Source organism: Durio zibethinus, chromosome 11 (genome assembly GCF_047325235.1).
Source record: "Durio zibethinus cultivar Kanyao isolate XHJ-2024 chromosome 11, ASM4732523v1, whole genome shotgun sequence".
NCBI classification, from domain to species: Eukaryota; Viridiplantae; Streptophyta; class Magnoliopsida; order Malvales; family Malvaceae; genus Durio; species Durio zibethinus.
In genome coordinates this window covers 6,067,169-6,090,285 of record NC_143172.1, presented here as the reverse complement: position 1 = coordinate 6,090,285, position 23,117 = coordinate 6,067,169, and the positions used below count along the sequence as shown (strand labels likewise).

Below are 23,117 nucleotides of genomic sequence, written 5' to 3'. Positions count from 1 at the left end.
TTTATCAATGAGATCTTAGATTACTATCTTGGATTATTACTTTTGTTTTTTGTAATGATAATTTTCTATTAATTTAAGTCAACCTCTTTAATAAGTTATTTAAACTTATATCTAAAATAGCTTAAATGATAATGTGTATGTATTGTGATAATATTTCATTATGACCAATGAAAGAAAAATAACTTGGGCTTATGTACAAAATCTTAGTATTCCATGCATGATCGGCCTTTGAAAGTGTGAATTGGTTGAAAAGTTGTTATCTCGAAGGATGTTCCACGATGGTTATCTATGTATGTTTAAAATTTATTATGATTCTCTTTAATTTTAAATAAATAAATTGTAAATATCTATTATATGTTGTATAAAATTAACCATTTTATTTTGTATTTTTTGTTTCATTCATCTTATTATTATTACAAATATGATTATGGAATATTTGTATCCAAATTTATGCAAACTTTGCACCTTAATGGCTACCTTGAAGTTGTATGACATCTAACTTACAATTTTTATTACAATAATTTATGAATTGTAAATTTAAACACTAATATTAGTTTAGTAATTTATCTTGCAATGTGTAGATGATTTTAATCGATATAATTTATTGGCATATCTTATTCGACACCATAATAATAGAAGGTAAAAATAGTTAATAAAAGCTATGCAAAAGCATTTGTGATGTAGTAAAATAAAAAAATGCACATAAATATAAAAGAAACCATTTAACTTTAAGTTGATGAATTCTTTCAATATGTTAGGAATTAAATGTTTTATTAGAAATTTTTTACTTGATTGTATTAATTAATTTTGTTTCAAATAAATTAAAATAAAACAAAAACATTACATTATTTTTATCTAAAAATTATAAGTTTGAATGATGAGGTGAGATCATACTTTGGTATATTCAAACCTTACATTAATTAGAAGTTTTTCACTATGATAAAAATAAATATATGCCTCTATAAATTACAAGGGACTTTTATTAATTTATCTAGCATATGCTCTTATTAGAAGTTGACTTTCATTATGATGAAAATCAGTACTAAAATTTTGGTATATTTATGATCAAAATACCTAAATAGCAATCGACTTTTATAAATTTAGCAGCCCATTTCTCTAAATTTAGCAATCAACTTCCTCAATGAATTGAAAACCAGAGTTTCAATATAATTTTTTTGAAAACATCAAAGCAGTAGCTAATTGTCCCAAATAGAGAAGTTGATTTCAATGAAGAACAAAATGAGTACATACGTTTATTTACTCTATCATTGAATCTTTTTTTAAAAAGTAAATGATCTTTATTTATTAAATATAAAAGTACAATTCTAATATCATCCAACTACAATATAACAAAATAATAACCTAAGCTTGCTTTAAATAAAAGTAAATGGCCAATGATGGTAGGCATTAATAAGCAGTAGTTATAGTTGAAATTCGTTAACGACATCCATTCTTCCTATAAAAAAAAGTAAAACTAAATCTTAGTAAATAATCAAATGTATAAATAAGCAAATATTAATGTTAAAAATATATAATAATTACCTTAAAATAATCACTACCAAATATTGTACCTATTTGAGTTGGGCATGCTGGATTATTACTATCATCTATATCAAGATCAATATCATCATCAAAACAATTACCTAAAACAATACTACGAAGTATAAGTTCATGATCTGGACATTTATTCTTTATGTGACCTTCCATTCTATAATGACCACATTTTGTATTGTGCTTTTTAATTTCAGCTATAGGCTTATGTTTGCCATTAGTTTGCCATTAGTTTTTACTCTAGTAGGATCATCAACATGCTCTATTTGTGTTAAAATTCTCTCATAATCAACTTTGCATATTCTTTCAAACCGCCTTGTTAAACTAACTATTTCACTCTTACCAACATTAAATGTCTCAAAAAATTGAGATGCCATATAACATAACCTATTATAAAGTGAGCTTAAAGAGGCATAATGCAACATGATAGTGTATTTAGGCTTAACATTTTAGTCAACAATAGTAGGCACATCAAGTTTTGATATTTTTTGTCCATGTATTCATTATAAGTTTAGAAGGGATTCTATTAAATTGCTCTAAGATCATCATATGATAAACATGCATATGGTGTCCTTTCAGTTTTAAGTTTAAGACATAAACATGTAATGCTTTCATCCACTTCATGATAACCAATACATATTTGCACAAAAGATTCTTAGTATTTACTTAAAATCTATAGCTTGGGTGATGAGTGTAATTGTAAGTGACTTTCACAAAACTATAATGCACATAGTTGTAACTAATCTCAAAACTTACTAAATGATATTTTTGTGTAAACATTAACAACATATTTTTCAATCTTCTTTTAACTCATTGTTTTGGATATTTTTAATTCCATCTTCAAGTACATAAGCAAACTTTAATAATGTCTTCATTTCTTTTACCAGAGAAGCTATAAATGCATTTATACCTTTACATTGGAAAATACTCCAAGTATCTCAAAAAATGATCATTCAATAATGTTTGGGCCCATATATGTTTCTTTTGATACATCTCATCTATTCATAGGTGATTTTTTAAAGCATATTTTTCACCATCTCTACCCATGCTCTTTTAAACATATCAATACTCCACCAAGATTTCATGCAAGCTTTAAAATCTTTTATAAAGTTTTAGTTTGAAATGCTTGCCTTTGCATTGCGAGTAAAATGCCATGAATATAGCCTATGTCGGACTTTAGGAAGTACCAATTTTAAGGCTTTTCTTATTGTTTGATCCCCATCAGTAACTATAGATATCAGCTTTTCATTCATCAAATAATCTAGAAATATATTCAATGCCCAAATAAAGCTTTCTATAACTTCATTGGTAAGTAATACTAAACCAAATATTGATGTTATATGATGATGGTTAACACTAATAAAAACCAGTCAAGGCATATTAAACATATTTTTATTGTAAGTTGTATCAAATGCCAAAATATCACCAAAACAAGTATAATCTGATATTGATATAAAATCAGTCCAAAATATATTTTTAATTCATTCTCCTTATCAGTCATATATTGTATGTAAAATCTATTATCTTTTTTTTTTTACATTGAAGGATACCAATCTGACTTGAACATCACCATCAACAATTTTAACATGTCTGTCAACTACTAAACGATTATATAAACCTTTATGAGTAAATGCCACATTTTGAATGTCACCAGCCTGTGCAGTAAAAAATTTCATTGCTTGACATGTTTTTATATTAACGCTTTTCATAACTTTAGTTTCACATACATTAGTTGCTTTGATATGCCTATTCGATCAAATGAAACAACTTTGTAAAAGCTTCACCATCTTGTGATTATGTTCCATTTGACATTGTGAAACACACCATTGCCTTGTATCCTAACTAAGAATGACTCAAATGTTGACACCACAATCTATTCTTGACAACTTTTTTAGCTCATGTACCCTATTGTCAAGCTTATTCCATTTATTCACTCTATGTCCTTAATTGCACTTAAATTTTAGTTTTTTTTACTTAATTTTAGTAAACTTTAACTTATATTTTAGCTTGTTCTTTAGTATTTCTTAGCAAAATATTTTTAAAAGCATAATTATCTTATATGTAGGTACAATTAAAGAAAATGAGAAACTTTGGTTGATTTGAACATAATGTGGAGGATTTTTTTGTGTAAATGACTTTAACAAGTGTCAATAGATCACATTGATACTTAAGAAGTTTGTTAACTTTCTTTGCTTGAAATTTTTTCTAGTTTTATTTCATGATTTTTTAGTAAAAATATGTGATAAAAAATGCTCAGTAAGTGTAGAAATTTTTTAAAGAAAAAAAAATATTGATTGAAAAAAGGGAAAACACATTGATGCATGGATGTATTGAGAAGTTAAGATGTTGTCTAAGCTAAGAAAGATGAAAAAGGCTAATATGGCACAATGGAAAGACTTGATTGGTTATTAAAGCTAACTTGGATGAGGCTCTAGTCGGTTAAAAAAGAACCAAGCACTAGAGGAGAAAAGACAAACCCTAGGTGAACGCTATCAACAACTAGGTAAAAGCACCCAGTCGCACACCATCATCAATTATGTAATGGCCCAAACAAGCACCAAGCACCAAGAGATGAAATTTTTAAAGATTTTTTTTAACAATTAAAGTCTCTTCTCTCAACCTATAAATAAGGGAAAGGATCGACCTTAGAAAGGAGATTAGCCTAGGCTTTTAGTTTTATTTCCTACATTTTTTTTTTGTTTGCCTAACTTCTAAATAGCTTTGTTCTTTAGTTTTTTTCATTGCATTTTACTCCTAAATTACATGTTTTGATGTATTTTCTTATGCTTTTTTCAAATCTTACAATAAAATTTAAATATTCACTTGGTTTTTTAGCTCAAAATAATGCTTATACAATTACTTTTTCATTTGCTTGTGATATTATTCAAGTTGAGTTAGATACAATTTTCGTATTGGAATCTATCAAAACCTATTAGTTTTTGTCCAAATTTTTTTTACAGGTTCTTAAGATACATAATCACAACATAGATAAAACTTAGCTTGAGTTTTAAAGCAGAGAGATCTAAATCAAGTCTAAAAAGAATGACTAGAATAATTGTAGGTGCCAGAGGCAACACTTCAATTTGACATGGATTCACTCTCCTCTTAGAGCTCTATTTGTTCTCTTTTCTTATTAAATATATAGACTTATGTTTTAGTTGATAAATATTGATTAAATCCTTTGATTTAACATGAAGATAGATGTTGTTTAGATCATTGAGTGATGAATAAAATCTGTGAAGATATAGCAGTAATTGTTTCATGATTTACTTTGTTGAGTTGCTTATACATTTGATCTATGTGATTTGCTAGTGGATTCTTGTTAGAAACTTGTCAAAGTTGATGTTCTTAATGTAGTTGAAGAGTTCTTACAATTTATGATCAATTGCTAAATTTTTTTTTTAGATCCATATAAATAAGTCCATGTACAACTTGATAGATTTCTTGCTCATCAGTATTTTATTGTTTCTTTTAATTTTTACTAGATTTTAGATCTATTATTTGCATCATTTACTTGCTCTCTTAATCTCCATTTAGAAATAGGTTCTTTTTATTTAGTTTAAAAAAGTAACTCATTGGCATAGCATAACTTAGTTTCTTTTACTGTTCACATAAGACATTGTATGCGTGAACTGCATTTTCATTTATATTATGTTTTTATTCATTTGTTTGTTCAAGTTTGTTAAGGTTTCTTATTCTTCATTTAGTTCTTTATTTGTTCACACATGTGCACTTAGACTAAGCTCATGTATACATTGTAGAAATTCAACTTTGTTGCATGTTCTAGTGCCAATCAGGTGAATGGAGGTTTTGTTATTGTTAACTACCTTTTATTTGTAGAATTTTATGTTTTTGCATTCTTCATATAAATTTGTAGGTAGTTATTCATATAGGATTTTTATAGGTTAATTACTTCATCAGTAGAAGAAAAATCAGTCTCGGTTTGCATTTGTTTTCTTTTCAAATTTCCTTTTCAACATGATTTGCATGTATACATTAGCTTTCTTTTAGATTTTGTTTAGGATCTTTGATATCAATGGTTCACGTAAGCTATGAACTTAAGATTTCAATGTCATTTTAGAATTGTTTTAGTTGCAAAGTCAGTGTAGGAAGTTCATGATAAATGTTGGTTTGTAGTTTACATTAGAGCTTATTTCCAAAAATTTTTCCTTTTGGAATTTTAAGTACTATTTGCATGTGAATATATCACTATTTTCCTTATTTGTTTTTTTCTAGCTTTCCATTTTATTGCATCTTTAAAATTTTTCTTTGTTAATTTTTTGTTAATTTATATTTTATTTTCTTAGTTTAATTTCTTTTATGATTTGTTTCCTTATTTGATTTTCAGTATTAATTTTGTAGAAATATATATAATATATATTTTTTATCGCCTTTGATTGACCAAACTAGCTTTAGATAGGGAATGGGGATAACTGTTACTTAGGCTATGAGTCTTCTTTAACTAATCATCGAGGGATCAACTTATAGACTGTGCAATCTCTATTATTACTTAACTTGTGTCATTGCAGGATTTTTCACATTAAGTTTTTAACACCGTTGCCAGAGACTAGGTGTAAAGAGTCTTAGGTTAATATCGACTTTCACTATACTCTACTATAGATTGGTTCACTTTAGTGTACATACTTTAGGTTAGAAATTAAATTTACTTTGGTTTAAGGTATAAATTTTAGGATTCTTTTGTTGATCATTTTTAGGTGTATACATTTAGAGTTTATTTTTAAAGTGGTTCAATAGGCTTAATGCTTTTGAGACCCATGTACGTACTCTATTATGAATCGTAAGTTGATCATTTTAGATTTTTAACTTAAGGTTACCCGTGAGAGGATTAGGAAAGAGAGATAATTTGATCCTACCATCACTATGGTCGAGCAAGATACTAGAATTCTTAGGGATTATGTTGTACCCGATATTCATGATTTTTAGCCTAGCATTAGAAAATCAGCGATTCAAGCCAATAATTTTGAAATTAAACATACAATCATCTAGATGATATAATAGTCGATGCAATTTAATGGTCATTTGAGTAAGGATCTTAATGCTCATATTTAGAATTTTTAGAGATTTGTGATACATTTGAACAAAATGGTGTTACTGAAGATGTCAATAAGCTTAAGTTATTTTCATTTTTCCTTAAAGATAGAGCCAAAAGTTGGTTAGCATCGATGCCACAAAATTCCATCACCACTTGAGATGATTTAATGCAGAAGTTCATGGCTAAATTTTTTTTTTCACCTAAAGCGGTGTCCACACCATGGACTACCGAAATGGCTGGAGATTCAAATTTTTATAATGGGTTAGTGCCAACACTAGAACACCTTTAGATGCTGCATTAAGAAATGCTTTGATGAGTAAGACTTCTGACATAGCTTACGAGTTTATTAAGAATATGACTACTAATAAATGTCAGTGTTCTAATGAGAGTCAACATTTTAAGATTCTAATAAGAGTCAACATTTTAGGAAAGCTTTGACGATGTACAAGCTTAGTGAGCTTACAATACTTAGTGCTAAAGTAGATTCCTTAGTCAAATCTATAAAGTCTTTACGTTTTAAGATTACACCCTCTAAGTCGAGTCTTAGGCATTATAGGTTTACTCATACCCATAGTTTTTTAGCTATGTGTAATGTATGTGAGGTAGGACACTCGGGGGAGTCATGTCCAAGCACTTACCTAGAAAGTATCCAGTATTTATGATAGACCTTTAGACAACCCAACAACCATCATGTTCCTACATACAACCCAAGTTAGATGAATAATCTAGTTTAGTCTATCTCGTCCTTTCAAGTACCACAATAGCCTTAATACACTAGATCACCTTACCCATTAGATTTTTAATGGTAACTTTTTCAATAGTAGCCTTTACAGCATTACATACCTATATATCCATCTATGCTATCCCCAAATTAGGAAACTTCGATCGAGGAACTTTTAGGTTTTTTTTTAGAGCTAAGACTTCATTTATGTAAACCCAGAATATTATGTTTTAGAATCAATTTACATCCATAAAAAACTTTAAAATTCAGATTGGCTAATTAGCTACCCTATTAAGTATTCGACTTCAGGGCACCTTACCTAGTAACACAGAGGTTAACCCTATAAGAGAGGGGAATAAGCACTCTAAAGCAATCACATTTAAAAGAGAGAAGTAGTTAGTTAGTGGCCAGGGCCTAATAGGTTCTCAATATGGGGCAAATGAGGGGTCTAATAATGATGAGCTTAATAAAAACCTAATTTATGATAAGAAAAAGGGTAAGAAGAAGGATAAGGGTGTAGTTTTTGTTCATATCAATTACAACAGCATCATCTTTTAGTGTTATATCGAGTTCATTTAAACCTATTTCTCATAGAGTTAAGCTACTTAGACCTTATATTCATTTTCCTCAGTGGTTTCAGAAGTAAAAAGAAAAAAAATAATTCTCTAAATTTCTTGAGGTGTTTAAAAAATTGTACATTAATATCCCATTTATAGATGCTCTTGAGCAGACACCTACCTATGCAAAATTCATAAAGGTATCTCTCGAAAGAGGATATTGAAAGATTATGAGACAATTACACTCACTAGTGAGTGTACATTTGTAATTCAAAAAAGACTACCTATAAAGTTTAAAGATGCTAGTAGCATTACCATTCCATGTACTATACATATATGTCTTTTGATAGAGCTTTGTGTAATTGAAGTGTTAACATTAAATTGATGTCTTGGTTCATTTTTCAAAAATTAGGCATAGAAAAGGCTAAACCCACCTCGATCACTTTATAGTTGATTGACAAGTCACTAAAATACCCTAGAGGGATTGTGGAAGATGTTTTGGTTAGGATAGAAAAATTCATTTTACCTATTAATTTTATAGTTCTAGATATGAAGGTAGATCATAAGATTATAAATATTTTAAAGAGACCTTTTTTAACCACTACTAAGATTCTGATTGATGTGCAAAAAGAAAAATTGATGATGCAAGTTCAAGATCAAAAGGTCACTTTTTTATGTTTTTAAAGCTTTACCATTCCCTGACGATTATGATGAGAGTTTAAAGGTAGAGGTAGTTAATTATGTATGCTATTCATGATATTTTCACCAAGAGCACCCTATCTCACATTTTGAAAAGTCCCCTATAGTCGATGAGGTAAAGGACATGAATTTGAGTGATGATAATGATGACATATTTATATTCTCTACTTTTCAATTTACACCACCTTCCAATGGCAAGAGTTTAGTTGATCTCGATACTCTTCCTAGAGTGGTTAGACCTTTAGATCTAAATTCATCGAACTATGAGACATTTCACTTTGATCATAATTATTTTAGTCTTGGAAAGTTTAGGGGTAATGGTCTAGTAATATTTGATAAGACCTTATTTTTTGTTAATTTTTTTATTTTTAAGCAATTTTAATTTAGTCATGCCTATCATAATTCTTCTAAGAGGGATGGTATGGATATAATACAATAAGGATATAATATAGTTCATGTTGATGATAGATCAATTGATTGGATTCAAAAACCAAAACCCACCTACCTTAGTCCTTCTAGATGTGAGGTTAATGATTTTATTAAGAAATTTATATTTACTCCTGCTTACCCACATGATCTACCATTAGACCTTATTTGTGATAAGATTGTTCAGAGAGAGGTCTTGAAATGGTTTGATTTAAAAATTAAGTGTGGAGTGATTACTATGAACGTATGAGATTGAGCTTATTTTAATAGTCTAGCATTTGACTTTAAATAAAGTACTTCTTGAAAAGCAACCCAAGCTTTACATTTCATGTTTTGTTCAGTTGCTTATTTTGTCATTATACATATTGATGTAGTTTTTTCGTGTAGTTATTTTTTTATTTTGTAGGTAAAATATGAGTTTCAAATGGATACACTAGTTTCGATCAAAGCTTGGATGAAATATTCAGCCACCATGCCTCCATATTGATAGGGAAGTTTTCTTATTTTTCTCTTTTATTTTTATTTCTTTATACTTACACATTAAGGACAATGTGTCGTCTAAGTTTGGGGGTATGGAAAATTTTCAAAAATTCTTTATAAAATTTTTTAGTTCTTCTTGAGCTTACCTTGAAATTAAGCTTAACATGTAGCAGCATTGAATCTTTATTATGCTTTCTTTGAAATAGTTCTATATGAAGTCAATGATAGATAGTAATGGATAATAAATATAGCTTTAGGAAAAGATTGAATGTATGTAAATTACGAGATGATACTTAGGTTTAATGAATTCTTGAAGATGGTATTCATTTGTGAGTGATGTCTTAAACATGGAATTGTATTTTTTATTTAGTAATGATTATGTAAGAATGAGATTATTTTTGCATTGATTTTTTGAGTTATGCTTTATGATTCTAAAATTTATTTAGATTGTCTCTCGAAGTGAAATCTTAGAGGACACATGATTAGAAAAATGATATAGACTATCATTCGATCATTTAAACCTTTCGAGCTAACTTTGACATAATATTTCTATAGTCACCCATTTAAGCCTTATAACATCCTTTTCTTTATTTTGAAATCACATTACAAACCATAGCCTTGATTTGCTTATTTTCTATCTATTTGGTCCCTTACCCTATATGCATTAGGATATTCATATACACTTGTGAGCTATGCATCATTAGGGTAGAAGGTGGAGCTTGAAAAGTTTGGGAAATTAAAAAACAAAAAATCAAACTAGTTTGCAAAATGAAATGGGAAATAAAAACAAAAAAAAAAACAAAAAATCAAGCTAGCTAGCAAAATGAAAAAAAAAAAAAAAAAACGAAAGCAATAAAATGGTTAAAAAGCAAAGAAAAGAAAAATGAGTACAATGAAAGTTTAGGGGGGTGATTCCTTATTCAAGCTTATGTTTCTTGCTTTGAGAGCTTATTGGTGAATTATCCTAAACATGTAATGCATTATAAGGGTACTTGAGCCTAAAAGACTTTTATCATACATTGACCTTAGCCTTACATTACAAGCTTAATAAAGTCCTAAATGATCCCAAATCATGTGTTTATCTACATTTGTAGAGAGAAAAGTGATAAACAAACTTATGAAACATGAGCATGCTTTATTGATCCTTGTTATTAAAATTTTATCTTTTGCATAACATTACTAGATTTCATGCAATGACGTGTGAGAGGTGTTACTTACTTGTGGAACCATATTTAGGAATGATCTTAGCCTTTGATTCTTGTATATTAGCACTTATTCATAATTTTACTTTAGTTATTTCCATTGATCAATCCATGAGACATTCATGTAGAATGAAGCATTAAAAGTATAATATGATTCTTCCTTGATCTTGTTTTACTTGAAAACAAGTAAAAACTTAAGTTTGAGGGTTTGATTACACTTAAATTTTAGTTTTTTCATGCTCAATTTTAGTGTAATTGGACTTATATTTTAGCTTATTCTTTGGTTTTTTATGAAAAAAATACTTTCAAAAGCAAAATTATCTTATATGTAGGTACAATTAAAGAAAATGAAGAATTTTGGCTAATTTGGACACAACGTGGAGGATTTTTTTTTGGTGCAAATGACCTTAACTAGTGTCAATAGATCACATTAACACTTAAGGAGTTTCTTAACTTTCTTTGTTTGAATTTTTTCTAGTTTTATTTCATAGATTTTTTTTTAGTAAAAATGTGTGATAAAAATAATCATTAAGTGTGAGAATTTTTTACAGAAAAAGAAAAAAATATTGATTAAACGAAAGGAAAACGCGTTGATGCATTGATGCATTAAAAGGCTAGGATGTTATCTAAGCTGGAAAAGATGAAAGAAGTTAATGTAGCACAATGGAGAGACTTAATTGGCTATTGAAACTAACTTGGATAAGCTCAAATTGGCAAAAAAAGAACTAGGAACCAGAGGAGAAAAGACAGAGCCTAGGTGCGCACCATCAACAACCAGGTATAAGCACCTAATCGCGCACCATCATCAGTTATGTAATAGCACAGGGTTATGCAATGGCACAAGTGAGCACCAAAAGATGAAGGTTCCAGAGATTTTTTTTTAAGCACTTAAGGTCCTTCTCTTTTGCCTATAAATAAAGGAGAGGGTTAGCCTTAAAGAGAAGCTTAGCCTAGGTTTTTAGTTTTATTTCCTGTATTTACTTTTCTATTTTCGTAGCTTCTAAAAAACTTTGTTCTTTAGTTTTTTTCATTACATTTTACTTCCAAATTAAATGTTTTGATGTATTTTCTTATGCTCTTTTCAAATCTTACAATAAAATTTGAAGATCACTTGTTTTTTTAGCTCAAAACAATGTTTATGCAATTACTTTTCCACATGTTTGTGATATTGTTCAAGTTGAATTAAATATGGTTTTTGCATTGAAATGTATCAAACCCTATTAGTTTTTGTCCATATTTTTTTTCTACAGGTTCTTAAGATACATAATCACAACATAGATAAAACTTAGATTGAATTTTGAAGCAAAGAGATCAAATCAAGGCTGAAAGTGTGGTTGGAACAATTGCAATTGCCAGACGCAACACTCCTCTTTGGCATGGATTCGCTTTCCTCTTGAAGCTCTATTTGTTCTCTTTTCTTCTTAGATCTATAGACTTATGTTTTAGTTGATAAATATTGATTGAATCCTTTGATTTCACATAAAGATAGATGATGTTTAGATCATTGAGTGATAAATAAAATATGTGAAGATATAGTAGTAACTATTTCATGATTAACTTTGTTGAGTTGCTCTTACATTTGATCTGTGTGATTTGCTTATGGATTCTTGTTAGAAACTTGTCAAAATTGATGTTCTTAGTGCAATTGAAGAGTTCTTACAAGTTATTATCAATTGCTAAATTTTTTTTTAGATTTATACAAATTAATCCATGCGTAACTTGGCAGATTTCTTACTCATCAGTATTTTATTGTTTCTTTTAATTTTTGCTACATTTTAAATCTGTTCTCTGCATCATTTACTTACTTTCCTAATCTCCATATAAAAATAGGTTCCTTTGGTTTAGTTTAGAAAAGCAACTCACTGGCATAACATAACTCAATTTCATTTATTGTTCATGTAAGACATTGCATACATGAACCACATTTTCATTTATGGTCTATTTTTATTCATTTATTTATTCAAGTTTGTTAAGGAATTTTACTTCTTCATTTAGTTCTTTATTTGTTCACACATAATGCATTTGGACTAAGCTTATGTATACATTGTAGAAATTCACTTTGTTGCGTGTTCTAGTGTGAATCAGGTGAATGGGGGTTCTGTTATCATTAATTGCCTTCTATTTGCAAATTTTTATGTTTTCGCATTCTTCATATAAATCTATAGGTAGTTATTCATATAAGATTTGCATAGGTTAATTACTTCATCAATAGGAGAAAAATCAGTCTCAATTTGCATTTGTTTTCTTTTCAAAGTTCCTTTTTCACATGATTTACATGTATACAATTGCTCTTTTTTAGATTTTGTTTAGGGTACTTGATATTAGTGGTTCACTTAGGCTACATACTTAAGATTTAAATGTCACTTTAGAATTGTTTTAGTTACAAAGTCAATGTAGGAAGTTCATGATAAGTGTTGGTTTGTATAGAGTTCATTTCCAAAAATTTTTCTTTTTAGAATTTTAAGTACAATTTGCATGTGAATATATCACTATTTTCTTTATTTTATTTTTTTTAGCTTTGCATTTTATTGCTTTTTTGGAATTTTTTTTGTGAAATCTTTTTTAATTTACATTTTATTTTCTTAGCTCAATTTTTTTTATGATTTGTCTCCTTACTTGATTTTCAATATTAATTTTGTAGAAATATATATTTTTTATCGCCTTTAATTGATCAAACTAACTTTAGATAGGGACTAAGAATAACAGGTGTTTAGGTTATTAGTTATTTAACTAATTCTCAAGAGATCAACATTTAGACTATATAATCTCTATTATTACTTAACAGCCTATACGTTTGCAAGATTTTTCACATCATTCCTTCTTTGGAACAAGCAAAATCTTTCATAATTATAACACCATTTTTATCACGCCTACTGCTACCTTTATGAACTCCAAAACACATACCAATAGCATATAATTTATAAAATTCAAAAGTATCATCAATTATTAGAATATTTAATTATAATTTTTTTAAAAAAATGAAATTTATAAATTTTTTAATCCTATCAAATTGTTAAAGGATTTAAATTTTAAAATAAAATCTTACCAAATTATTGAAAGATTTTATTGATTTTGAAGGAATAAATTATTTGGTAAATTTTAAAAACGTTTTAAGGCTTTGGATTACATGAAATCAGCTAATACCATTTATTATATGAGCATTGTGATGATGCTATAACCTTCCTCACGCGTAACCGTACTCTCAGACTTAGTTCTGATTTCATAGACTAAAATTTACCTTTTAAAGATATCCATGTTTGCTATAACATTTCTCAACCATAACTATACTCTTTGACTTAGTTCTAGTTTCGTAAACTAGAATCTAACTTTTAGAGATATTTAAATTAAGTTTGAAACTTCTTTTTAAAATGAAACAGGTTTAGTTAAGTGGTAAATTACACCTAAATAAAAAAAGATTAGTAACGAATCTTTTTATTATGTCTAATAATAGGTTCATTGATCTATACATTATAACATATAAAAACAGATATTAATAGTTAAATATTATCAAAATAAAAATAGTTAAATATTCTACCACTCTTTATGTATAGATCATGATTTTTTGCAAAAAAAGTCCAATAATTAATTGAACCAACAACAAAACAATTTAATCTCATCATATTGTTATTATACAACTTAGGGTGAACTTTATACCTATCACCTTAAATTAAAAAAAAAAAAAACAAATATATTGTACCAAACGAATCATTAAAAAGATATATGCCTAAACACAACAAGTGAACTAAATTAAAATCTTTGAATTACAATATATATTGTAAATATTGATAAAGATATTCAATTATTGTAATCTAATCGAAGATACATATATAAATTTTTTAAAATTTTATGTAATAGGGATTCATCGAGTTTTTAAATATAAAAAAAAAATTATTTTTCATATTTTAAATGAAACAATGAATGATTGAAATTATTTGTTTCAAGAAAATAAAAGAAATTGAATTTATTTACTCAAAATATATTCATAAGTATTGACCTTGAAAATTTTTTCCTTCTCCTTCAATATATGAAGAATTTTTAGGTAATCACAAATAGGATTAGAAATTGAATGATAAAATCTCTTCAGGAAGTTATTTCTCTCAGGAAAAAACTATAAAAAAGTAGTTATCGTTAGTTAATAAATAATGCACTTTTTTAGTTAATAAATATTTTATTTAAATTTTCCTTTGAATATGATTTATCATTTACGTTTACCAAAACATTGAAACTGTAGAAAAGCCTCGATCAGTTTCATTTATTTGGGTTTCAAGCCCCAAAACAAAAACTATCGGGGCCATGGAATCCGTAACTTCATACAGTTGGTTGGTGCTAAACAGTGGCCTGAACGAGTCCTGGGTTTCAGTTAAATATTTAACTGTGGGCTATGGAATAGTATAATTTAAGGGCACGACGGCAGGAAGGTTACAGAAGAAAAGACCATCGGGTCATATATACCCACTAGATAGTGGGTTCAGGGATTCTTCTACTCTGTTGGACACAAATGCTAGGAAGATAACAAAATCTCAGCGTTTAATACGGGCAAAATCAAATTGAAAAGAGAAGGCAATGGCATGGACAGTTATCTTTATCGTCAATGACTCCAAGTCGTGTAACCATATCGTGACTTATAGTATATTTTATTTTCAATTTTGTTCTCAATTTGTTGCATCTAGTTGAAGTTCAAGTTTTTTTTCTTTCTTTAAAGAAACATTATATTAAGCAAAAGATCCAGCATTTAACAACTGAAATTACACCAAAGACACCTTCCTTACATGAACTACGAGTAACCCATTATTGAACAGTAGAGAACTTTAGTTTTTGTTAAATAAGTTGGAATCCTGCATCCTAGAGAGCGCCTTTTCAAATTGGCTCCACTTCTGCTCCAGTGTCCCGATGTATCCAATGGACATCCTCACCAACCCAGGCGAAATGCCGGCTAGGGCCTTCTCTTCAGCATTCATTTCACTACTGGTACTACTACCAGAACAAGACATGAGAGTTTCGTAGTAACCCAAGCTAACCGCCATGAACCCAAATTGAGTATAGTTCTGCAAGTGGTGCATCAGCCTGTTAGCTCTTTCTTCAGATTCCAGGTCAACACAAAGAAGCCCACCAAACCCATATTCCTTGTTGGCCATAGACTTCAATAGCTGGTGTTGAGGGTGATCCTCAAGCCCTGGGTATATGACCTTGAGGCCCAATTTCTTCATTCTAGTGGCATAATCCATGGCTCTGCGGCAGTGCTCCTTCATTCTCAGGCCCAAGTGAGGAATTCTTTCAGAGAGTTCAAAGGCAACCTTGGCGTTCATGGTCGGACCTAGAAGCATAAGAGTACCCTGACGAAGGTCCATCATGGAGTTCACCAGGCTTGCAGGACCACAAACAGCACCTGAAAATTGCCATTTTGATGGATTAACAAAATCGGGGATAAACTTCCACGATACTCTGTTAAGGACTGTGCGTTCCAATAATCAATCAACTGATATTCATAGTTAACAAGAACTAATGGTTTTGGCAAGCTAGTTTTGCCAAGAAGTTAGCTGGGTAAAACATTAGGACAAAATATTATTAAAAAAACTGTAGAAGAGAGATACTTTTACTTTCAACGAGAAATGTCAATTTTAAGGCCTTGAAACTTAGAGTAGGTGTACAGAATTTATCAGAAAAATGCAAAAGACAAAATACATCACATGAAAGCTTATCTATAAGAGAAAAAGGAAAGGGCAATGGAAACGCACACCTCACATGCACGATGATGATCTTGCCGATGAAAATTTGAAAATTAATGAATTTGCAGGAGAATATCCTTTTCAGCCATAAAAGCTAGCTAGAAAACGAAACTTAACTATTTATTAAAGCATAAACACGAGAAAAAGTTTTGCATAATTATTGGCTGCTTTGCAAGTGATCAGTAATAGCATCATTAACGAGATAAGTTGCTCCCCACTAGCCCTAATAATGTTTTCCCATTGATTATAAAAAAGAATCTCTCTTATCGACTGAAGTAACTTTGTGGATGTTTTTTGTTGAAGTCATTTTTCATCAAAACTCTGAAATCAATGTCCTAGATTCCACTAGTTAACTTGATTAATCACAGGATCACACGTCTTTGATGGCACTATTTCCAACATAAAAATGTAAAATAATGTCTGACACGTGTACGGTAAATGAGAAACACACGACAAACAAACCTGCAATAACATCGGCCCCACCGCTGATGAACTTGGAGATACTATGGACAGCCACATCAGCTCCAAGCCGAGCAGGGGAAAGAACCATGGGAGCGAAGGTGTTATCTACAACCACCATGGCTCCTTTTTCGTGCGCTATCCTGCTAAGCTCCGGAATGTTGGCTACGGTGAGCGTGGGATTTGACACGGACTCGAAGTACAAAACTTTGGTTCGTCCTTCGACTATGGCATTTTTCACTGCTTCGTAATCGCATATGTCCACGAACGTGGTCGTGATGTTACAGGCTCTAGGCAAGAAATGGGTTAGAAGCGCATGAGTCCCACCGTAGAGCGCCCTCGATGCCACCAGGTGTCCCCCGCTGCTGCAGAGTTGCAACAAAACGGATGATATAGCAGACATACCTATGATCACGGAATCAAATTGTTAACCACAAAATTGACGATTTTTACATGTAACATAAAAGGTTAAACAGACATATTACGCCCCATATATATGGATTACCGCTAGCAGTGCAATAGGCAGCTTCGGTTCCTTCCAGGGCTGCCATCTGACGACCGAGATTTAAGACGGTGGGGTTGAAGTGACGGCTGTAAATGAAGAAATCACGATCAGGGCCGAGTTCCCCGGAAAACATGCGACGCATGGTCTCAGGTTCCATGACGGTGAAGGTGGCAGAGGCTTCAATGGACATGTTAACTCCACCATGCTCCCCGAATTCATGGCGGGCACTGGCTAATGCGGCGGCAGGGTCATTTTCCCATGCCGGTGCCAGTGTTGGCAACATTGATTTCTTGGACATGAAAAGATCATCCCCATCAAAGTCATCGGCCCCTGCAGCTCTCTTCTTTCCGGAGAAAACCAAACCACGGCTCTGGGTTTCTGCCATACTAAACCAACCTTCCTGGAATCTTTCTCTTCTTTGGTTTTTTATATTTTGTTGGTGGGTTTGTTTGAACGTAACTGGTAATAGCAAAATTGAAGGACTAATCAAGATTGATATGGGAGAGAGAGAGGGGATCCACGAGCGGTTTGGGGAAAAGATATAGGGGTTTGGAAGCTATATATAAGCACAGAAATGAGCGAAAATGGTGGGGTTAGAGATTTTGCAAAAGCAACTATTAATGAAAATAAAAAAGATTACCTGGCATGGCGTTACCTAAAACTTGCCTTAAAATAAAATGCAATGAATCTAGTCATTTTTTTATTAGGATATTATTAGGATTATGATTTGTAATTAACTTCCCTTTTCCGTGGGAGCAGTTTCTTTTGAGGCATAATTAACAAACGTTTTGGAAAATTTTCCAAGATAATGACATTTATATATTTACCTAAGCAGGCGTGAACGCACCCAAATAAGGTACCAAAATTATGGGTTAGAATGTTTTACTTTTTTCGGATGAAAGTAGAGATGACGACGGTCTCCTAGAAATGGATATCCAGATTCTTCCAATGAATGGAGTATGCGGGTACATTAACTTTTTAATTTTTTAATTTTTATTTTTTTAGTATGTAATACATATAATAAATAATTTTTTTATTAAAATTTTTGAATTACCTAAATATAAGATTTATTTTAAATTTATTAATTTAATTTAATTTAAATTAATAAAATACAAAAAAATAATTAAAATTTATTTTTGTTCATATATTTGAATTACCATTTTTAACCAAGAAAACAGGTCCATCGGATTGTCATAGGATATTCCTATCGCTAATGGAGTTCATGTAGACAATTATATTTATAGTCAAGTACGGCGCCAATACTTCCAAAATAACTCGTTCCCATGTATTCCTACATGAATTGAACCTAATTTTGATCCGTAAATTTTTACCAAATTGTCAATCACTCTCACTCATTTGTCCAATTTTCTGCTCTTCTTTGTCAACATATAGTAAATATGTGGTTAAAGAATAAAAGAATTAGGTTTCTTTCATTTGATAAACCCTATCTCTTTCTTTTCATAATTTCGAATCAAGACACTCAAATTAAAACATCATAATAATATTAACGGTTGAGATGTTCCCTTGAAGATTTTGTGTGTGATTTTTGTTTTTTTATAAATACTTCCTCTGTCTTTTTTTATTTTTTATTTTTTGATATCTTAAAATTATTTTTTTAACATCTGAAATTTTTTTATATTTTAAAATTATTTTTTAATTTTTTTGACATTAAAAATCATAAAATTTTAATTTTATAAATAAATATTTAATATTAAATATATTAAAATTAATTTATTTTAAATCTCATAAAAATTATTATATAACAAATATTTTAATAAAAAAATATAAAATATTCAAGTTTATGATTTTTTTTTTTCATTTCATAAATCACAAATCTTTTCAATCAATGTCTTAATTGAAAGATGAATTGATGATACACACATCAACCGTGTTCAACAAAATAGTATAAAATATAGTACATGGATGACGCACCTGCTGACCTCGTCTGACAGGAGATTCATATTAACTGAAGTATTCGTATGCTGAAATCCCCTTGGGACCGATGGCCGTTTGAATTACCTAGTAGTATTAATTTCTTCTTTATAAAAACACTTAAATAAAGGTTTTTAGATAAAGTTTATAAATTTTTTAATTATAAATTAATAAATTAAATAATCTTATTGCATAAATTAAATATATAAAATTTTTAAAAAATTTTAATTTATTTTTTAAATATATATTTTTAGTAAAAAGTTTAATAAATTTTTCCTTGTTAAATAAGTAATAATCAAATTTAAATTATTAATGATAATTTTAATTTTTTTTACATATTTTAATTTTTTAATGAATCATATTTGTAGACATCCAATTGGGTCCTGGCCCAGATCAAGTGGGTCTGATCCAAATGAGTAAGCTCAATGTAATTTTTATTTTGTATTATTTTTTTTTCTTTTGTATTTTATGTATTTTATTATTTATTATTATTATATGTATATTTTTACTTATTTATTTATTTTTTTCTGTTAATATTCATATGTATTTTATTTATATAGTTCTATATTTATTATATATTATAATTTTTTTATTATTTTTTTATCATTATTTTTCTTGTAATATTTTTTTATTTATCTTATTGTATTATCTATTAATATTTTTTCTCTCTTGTTCCGTTTATCTGATTTTTTGTATATCTGATATTATTATTATTTTTTTATTTATCCTATCTTTTCTAATTATCTATTATTTTTTTATTTGATTTTGGAGGGCTGGGATTGAAAGTGGAAGAATCCCACTGTGAAGGGAAATTCAATCAAGAGAGTCTAGATTGGATTCAAAGATTGAATCTCTGTCCAAAGAGGAATTGAGATTGATCAGGAACTCCTGATCAATCCCTATAAAAGGGACTTCTTGGAACAGATGCTGGGAACACACAGAAGAAAACAGTAAGCAAAAGCTACTGATTTAAGGGAAAAGAGGCGTATAGAAGGCTAAGAAAAGGTGTAGAAGGGTTCTGGGAATTAGAAGAAATTTTTTGAAGATTTTTGGCGTTTTTTTTCTGAGAATTTCTGGAAAATTCTAGATTTCGATGAATTTTTCGGCAAAGTTTGAATTTTCCGACGAAAATTTTGACCAACCTTGAAGTTTTCAGTGATCTGCCCAGTTTCTGGCAAGAATCCCAGAAATCGGTGACCTTCCGATGAACTTCCGACGAAAAAACCCAGATTTCGACGACAAAACCCAAAATCCAGTGAATCTTCAACCGGAGTTCTTCGACCTTTTAGAGAGAAGAGAGAGGAAAAAGGAAGAAGAGAGAGAGAGGGGAGGAGCGTTCTGCCGAAAAACAGAGGGAATGCCTTTTATACCCTCTCAAAATGACGCCGTTTTGGCCTTAAGTGACCTAGAGGATCCGCGCATTTTGCCGTGACCCGACCCCGAGCATCAACTCGCTTCCTAACCCGCGCGTGCTAGCCCCCCTCCGAGCCAAGCCGAGCCGAGCCGAGCTTCCCAAGCCACCCCCCGAGCCGTCTCTCTTCCTTGAGCCGAGCCGCGATCCGAGCCGCTCCAGGTTTTTTTTTTTTTGAATTTTTTTTTCATTTATTTGTTTATTTGTTTTTTTTTATTTATTAGATTAGGTTTATTTAATATTTTTTATCTTTATCTTATTTTTATTTTTGTTTTACTTTTCTTTATTTTTATTTTTATTTATTTTCACTTTTATTTTTTTTATTCTATTTTCTTTAAATAAAAATCAAAAGTTTCAAAAAAAATATTTTTGGGGAAAAGTTGAAAGTATCAATTTTCCTTGAAAATCAAAATTTTCGAAAAATATTTTTAGGAAAAAGTTGAAAGTATCAATTTTCCTTAAAGATAAATTTTCAAAAAAAAAGATTTTTGACGAAAAGTCGAAAGTATCAATTTTCCTTAAAAATAAATTTTCAAAAAATATCTTTGGGGAAAAATTGAAAGTATCAATTTTCCTTAAAAATAAATTTTTAAAAAATATTTTTGGAAAAAAGTTGAAAGTATCAATTTTTCCTACACAAGAACAATCATTCTTTCCTTCCTTTCTATTTTGATTTTGATTTTGATTTTTCTTTAACTAATCCGACGACGGAGCCTCTGCAAATGTAACAGTAGTTTTTCTTGCATACTCTTGAGGTAAGGGAATTTTTTCAATTTTTTGCTAAAAGTATTAGAGTCAATTGAGAATAATTTTCAATAATTAATTACTTGGTAAAATTTTAAGGCTCTTTGGATAACACAAAATTATACTGGTACCATCTTTTGATGGGCGTTGTGAGGGTGCTATAACCTTCCTCACAGTAACCGAACTCCCGATCTTTGTTCTGGTTAGTAGACCTGAACCTATTCTTTTAGGGACACTTAAATTTAAGTATTCCTTGAAAAGATAGATTCCTTAGGTGACCAATCGCACCTAGATAAAAAAGATTGGTGGCGACTCCCTTAAGTCAATGTCTAGTGATAGATCTCCGGATCTAGACGTCATGACAATATTTAGATTTTACATACCTTTACAAGAATTTATAATTTCTCTTTATACTTGAAAAATATTAGTTAGTACAACATTATTGAATTTATAATTGTTACTACAACTGACAGCAGTATTAGTGTAAAGATTATTGAATTGCATTCATTACGACAGATTGTGGTTCTATATATATAATTTTGGTAGGGCGAGCACGTATTTTTCACAACGTGCAATCCTTAGACTCCCTTCCACAAACCTCTTTTTGTTGGAATAATAATTTAAATTTTATAATAATTTTATTTAAAATTAATTAAATATTACTTAAAAATTAAAAAAATTTATAAAAAAAATTTAAAAGAAAATTTTTTTGATGGACAAATTTATATATATAGGTGGAATCTTGTACGATTAGATATGAAAAAATATATATAAAAAAATTATAAGATTTTATGAGAAAAATATCTTATAAAATTAAATGAGATTAAGATTTTTTATAAATATATATGTCTGAATGAATTAAAAAAAATAAAAAGATATACATAAATATGATTCATAAGTGCATTGAGTTATATGTTTATTTGGATTCAAAATATTCTATAAAATTAAAGGATAATAAAAAGATTTATAGGTATTGATTGTAAATAAGATTGATTTCTTGATATATTTATAATTTTTTATAATTAGTAGATTTTTTTCATCCAAAAACATAAATTGATTAGACTGAATCATATTAAATTATTATATTTTATGTGATTAATTAATTATTTAATTTTAATTTTGTTAATTTGATTGTTTAATTAAATTGATGTTTTTTTACCCTAACAATTTTCTCATATATTAGGTATTTCCTTAAGACAAAAAACTGAATAAGTCTTCTTTAGTCTTTCTATATATATAAAATCATATTTAGTGCATGTTACTTTTTTAGTCTTTCTATATATATAAAATCTTACTTTTTTTATGCAGGAGGATTATGCATGTTACTTACTCATCGAGATTATGGTTAAAAAGCGGAATGAATTTATTTTATGTTATGGTAGACAAATAGAGACGACCTTAATTTTAAAAGGATTTTACAAATCCAAACACGTAATTAGCTGTGTCGTTTGCAAATTGCAAGATAGATTTAGAGTCTTATCTGATCTGTTTGTGACTTTTGTTTATAACCGAAATTTTGATGAAACAACTAACAGCTACTTTTGTCATTCCAGTTTCCATGTTGCTGATATTATTTCCCTTTCCTTTTCGTTTCTGGTTCGTGACTCTTGATCTTGTCTTAATGGGACATGACCTGTAATATGCCACGACA

At 29.4% G+C, this 23,117-nt stretch overlaps 1 protein-coding gene across 1 annotated transcript; it reads right to left on the bottom strand.

Moving 5' to 3' along the window:
- Positions 1 to 15,359: 15,359 nt before the first annotated feature.
- On the bottom strand, positions 15,360 to 17,908 carry LOC111290112 (methionine gamma-lyase-like). Its single transcript, XM_022881497.2, has 3 exons — positions 17,380 to 17,908; positions 16,878 to 17,279; positions 15,360 to 16,075 (listed from the first exon to the last, which is right to left on the bottom strand). Exons 1-3 carry the CDS (start codon positions 17,762 to 17,764, stop codon positions 15,498 to 15,500), a joined length of 1,365 nt encoding a protein of 454 aa, XP_022737232.2. The 5' UTR covers positions 17,765 to 17,908; the 3' UTR covers positions 15,360 to 15,497.
- Positions 17,909 to 23,117: the final 5,209 nt, after the last annotated feature.

Bases quoted from the DNA above. Each gene is read 5' to 3' on its own strand.
- LOC111290112 (XM_022881497.2), bottom strand. From the start codon at position 17,764: ATGGCAGAAACCCAGAGCCGTGGTTTGGTTTTCTCCGGAAAGAAGAGA. The intron at 17,280-17,379 runs GTAATCCATATA...CCGTGATCATAG, and splicing joins TGCCTATTGCACTGCTAGCG to GTATGTCTGCTATATCATCC. The intron at 16,076-16,877 runs GTTTGTTTGTCG...GGCAATTTTCAG, and splicing joins TGGGGCCGATGTTATTGCAG to GTGCTGTTTGTGGTCCTGCA.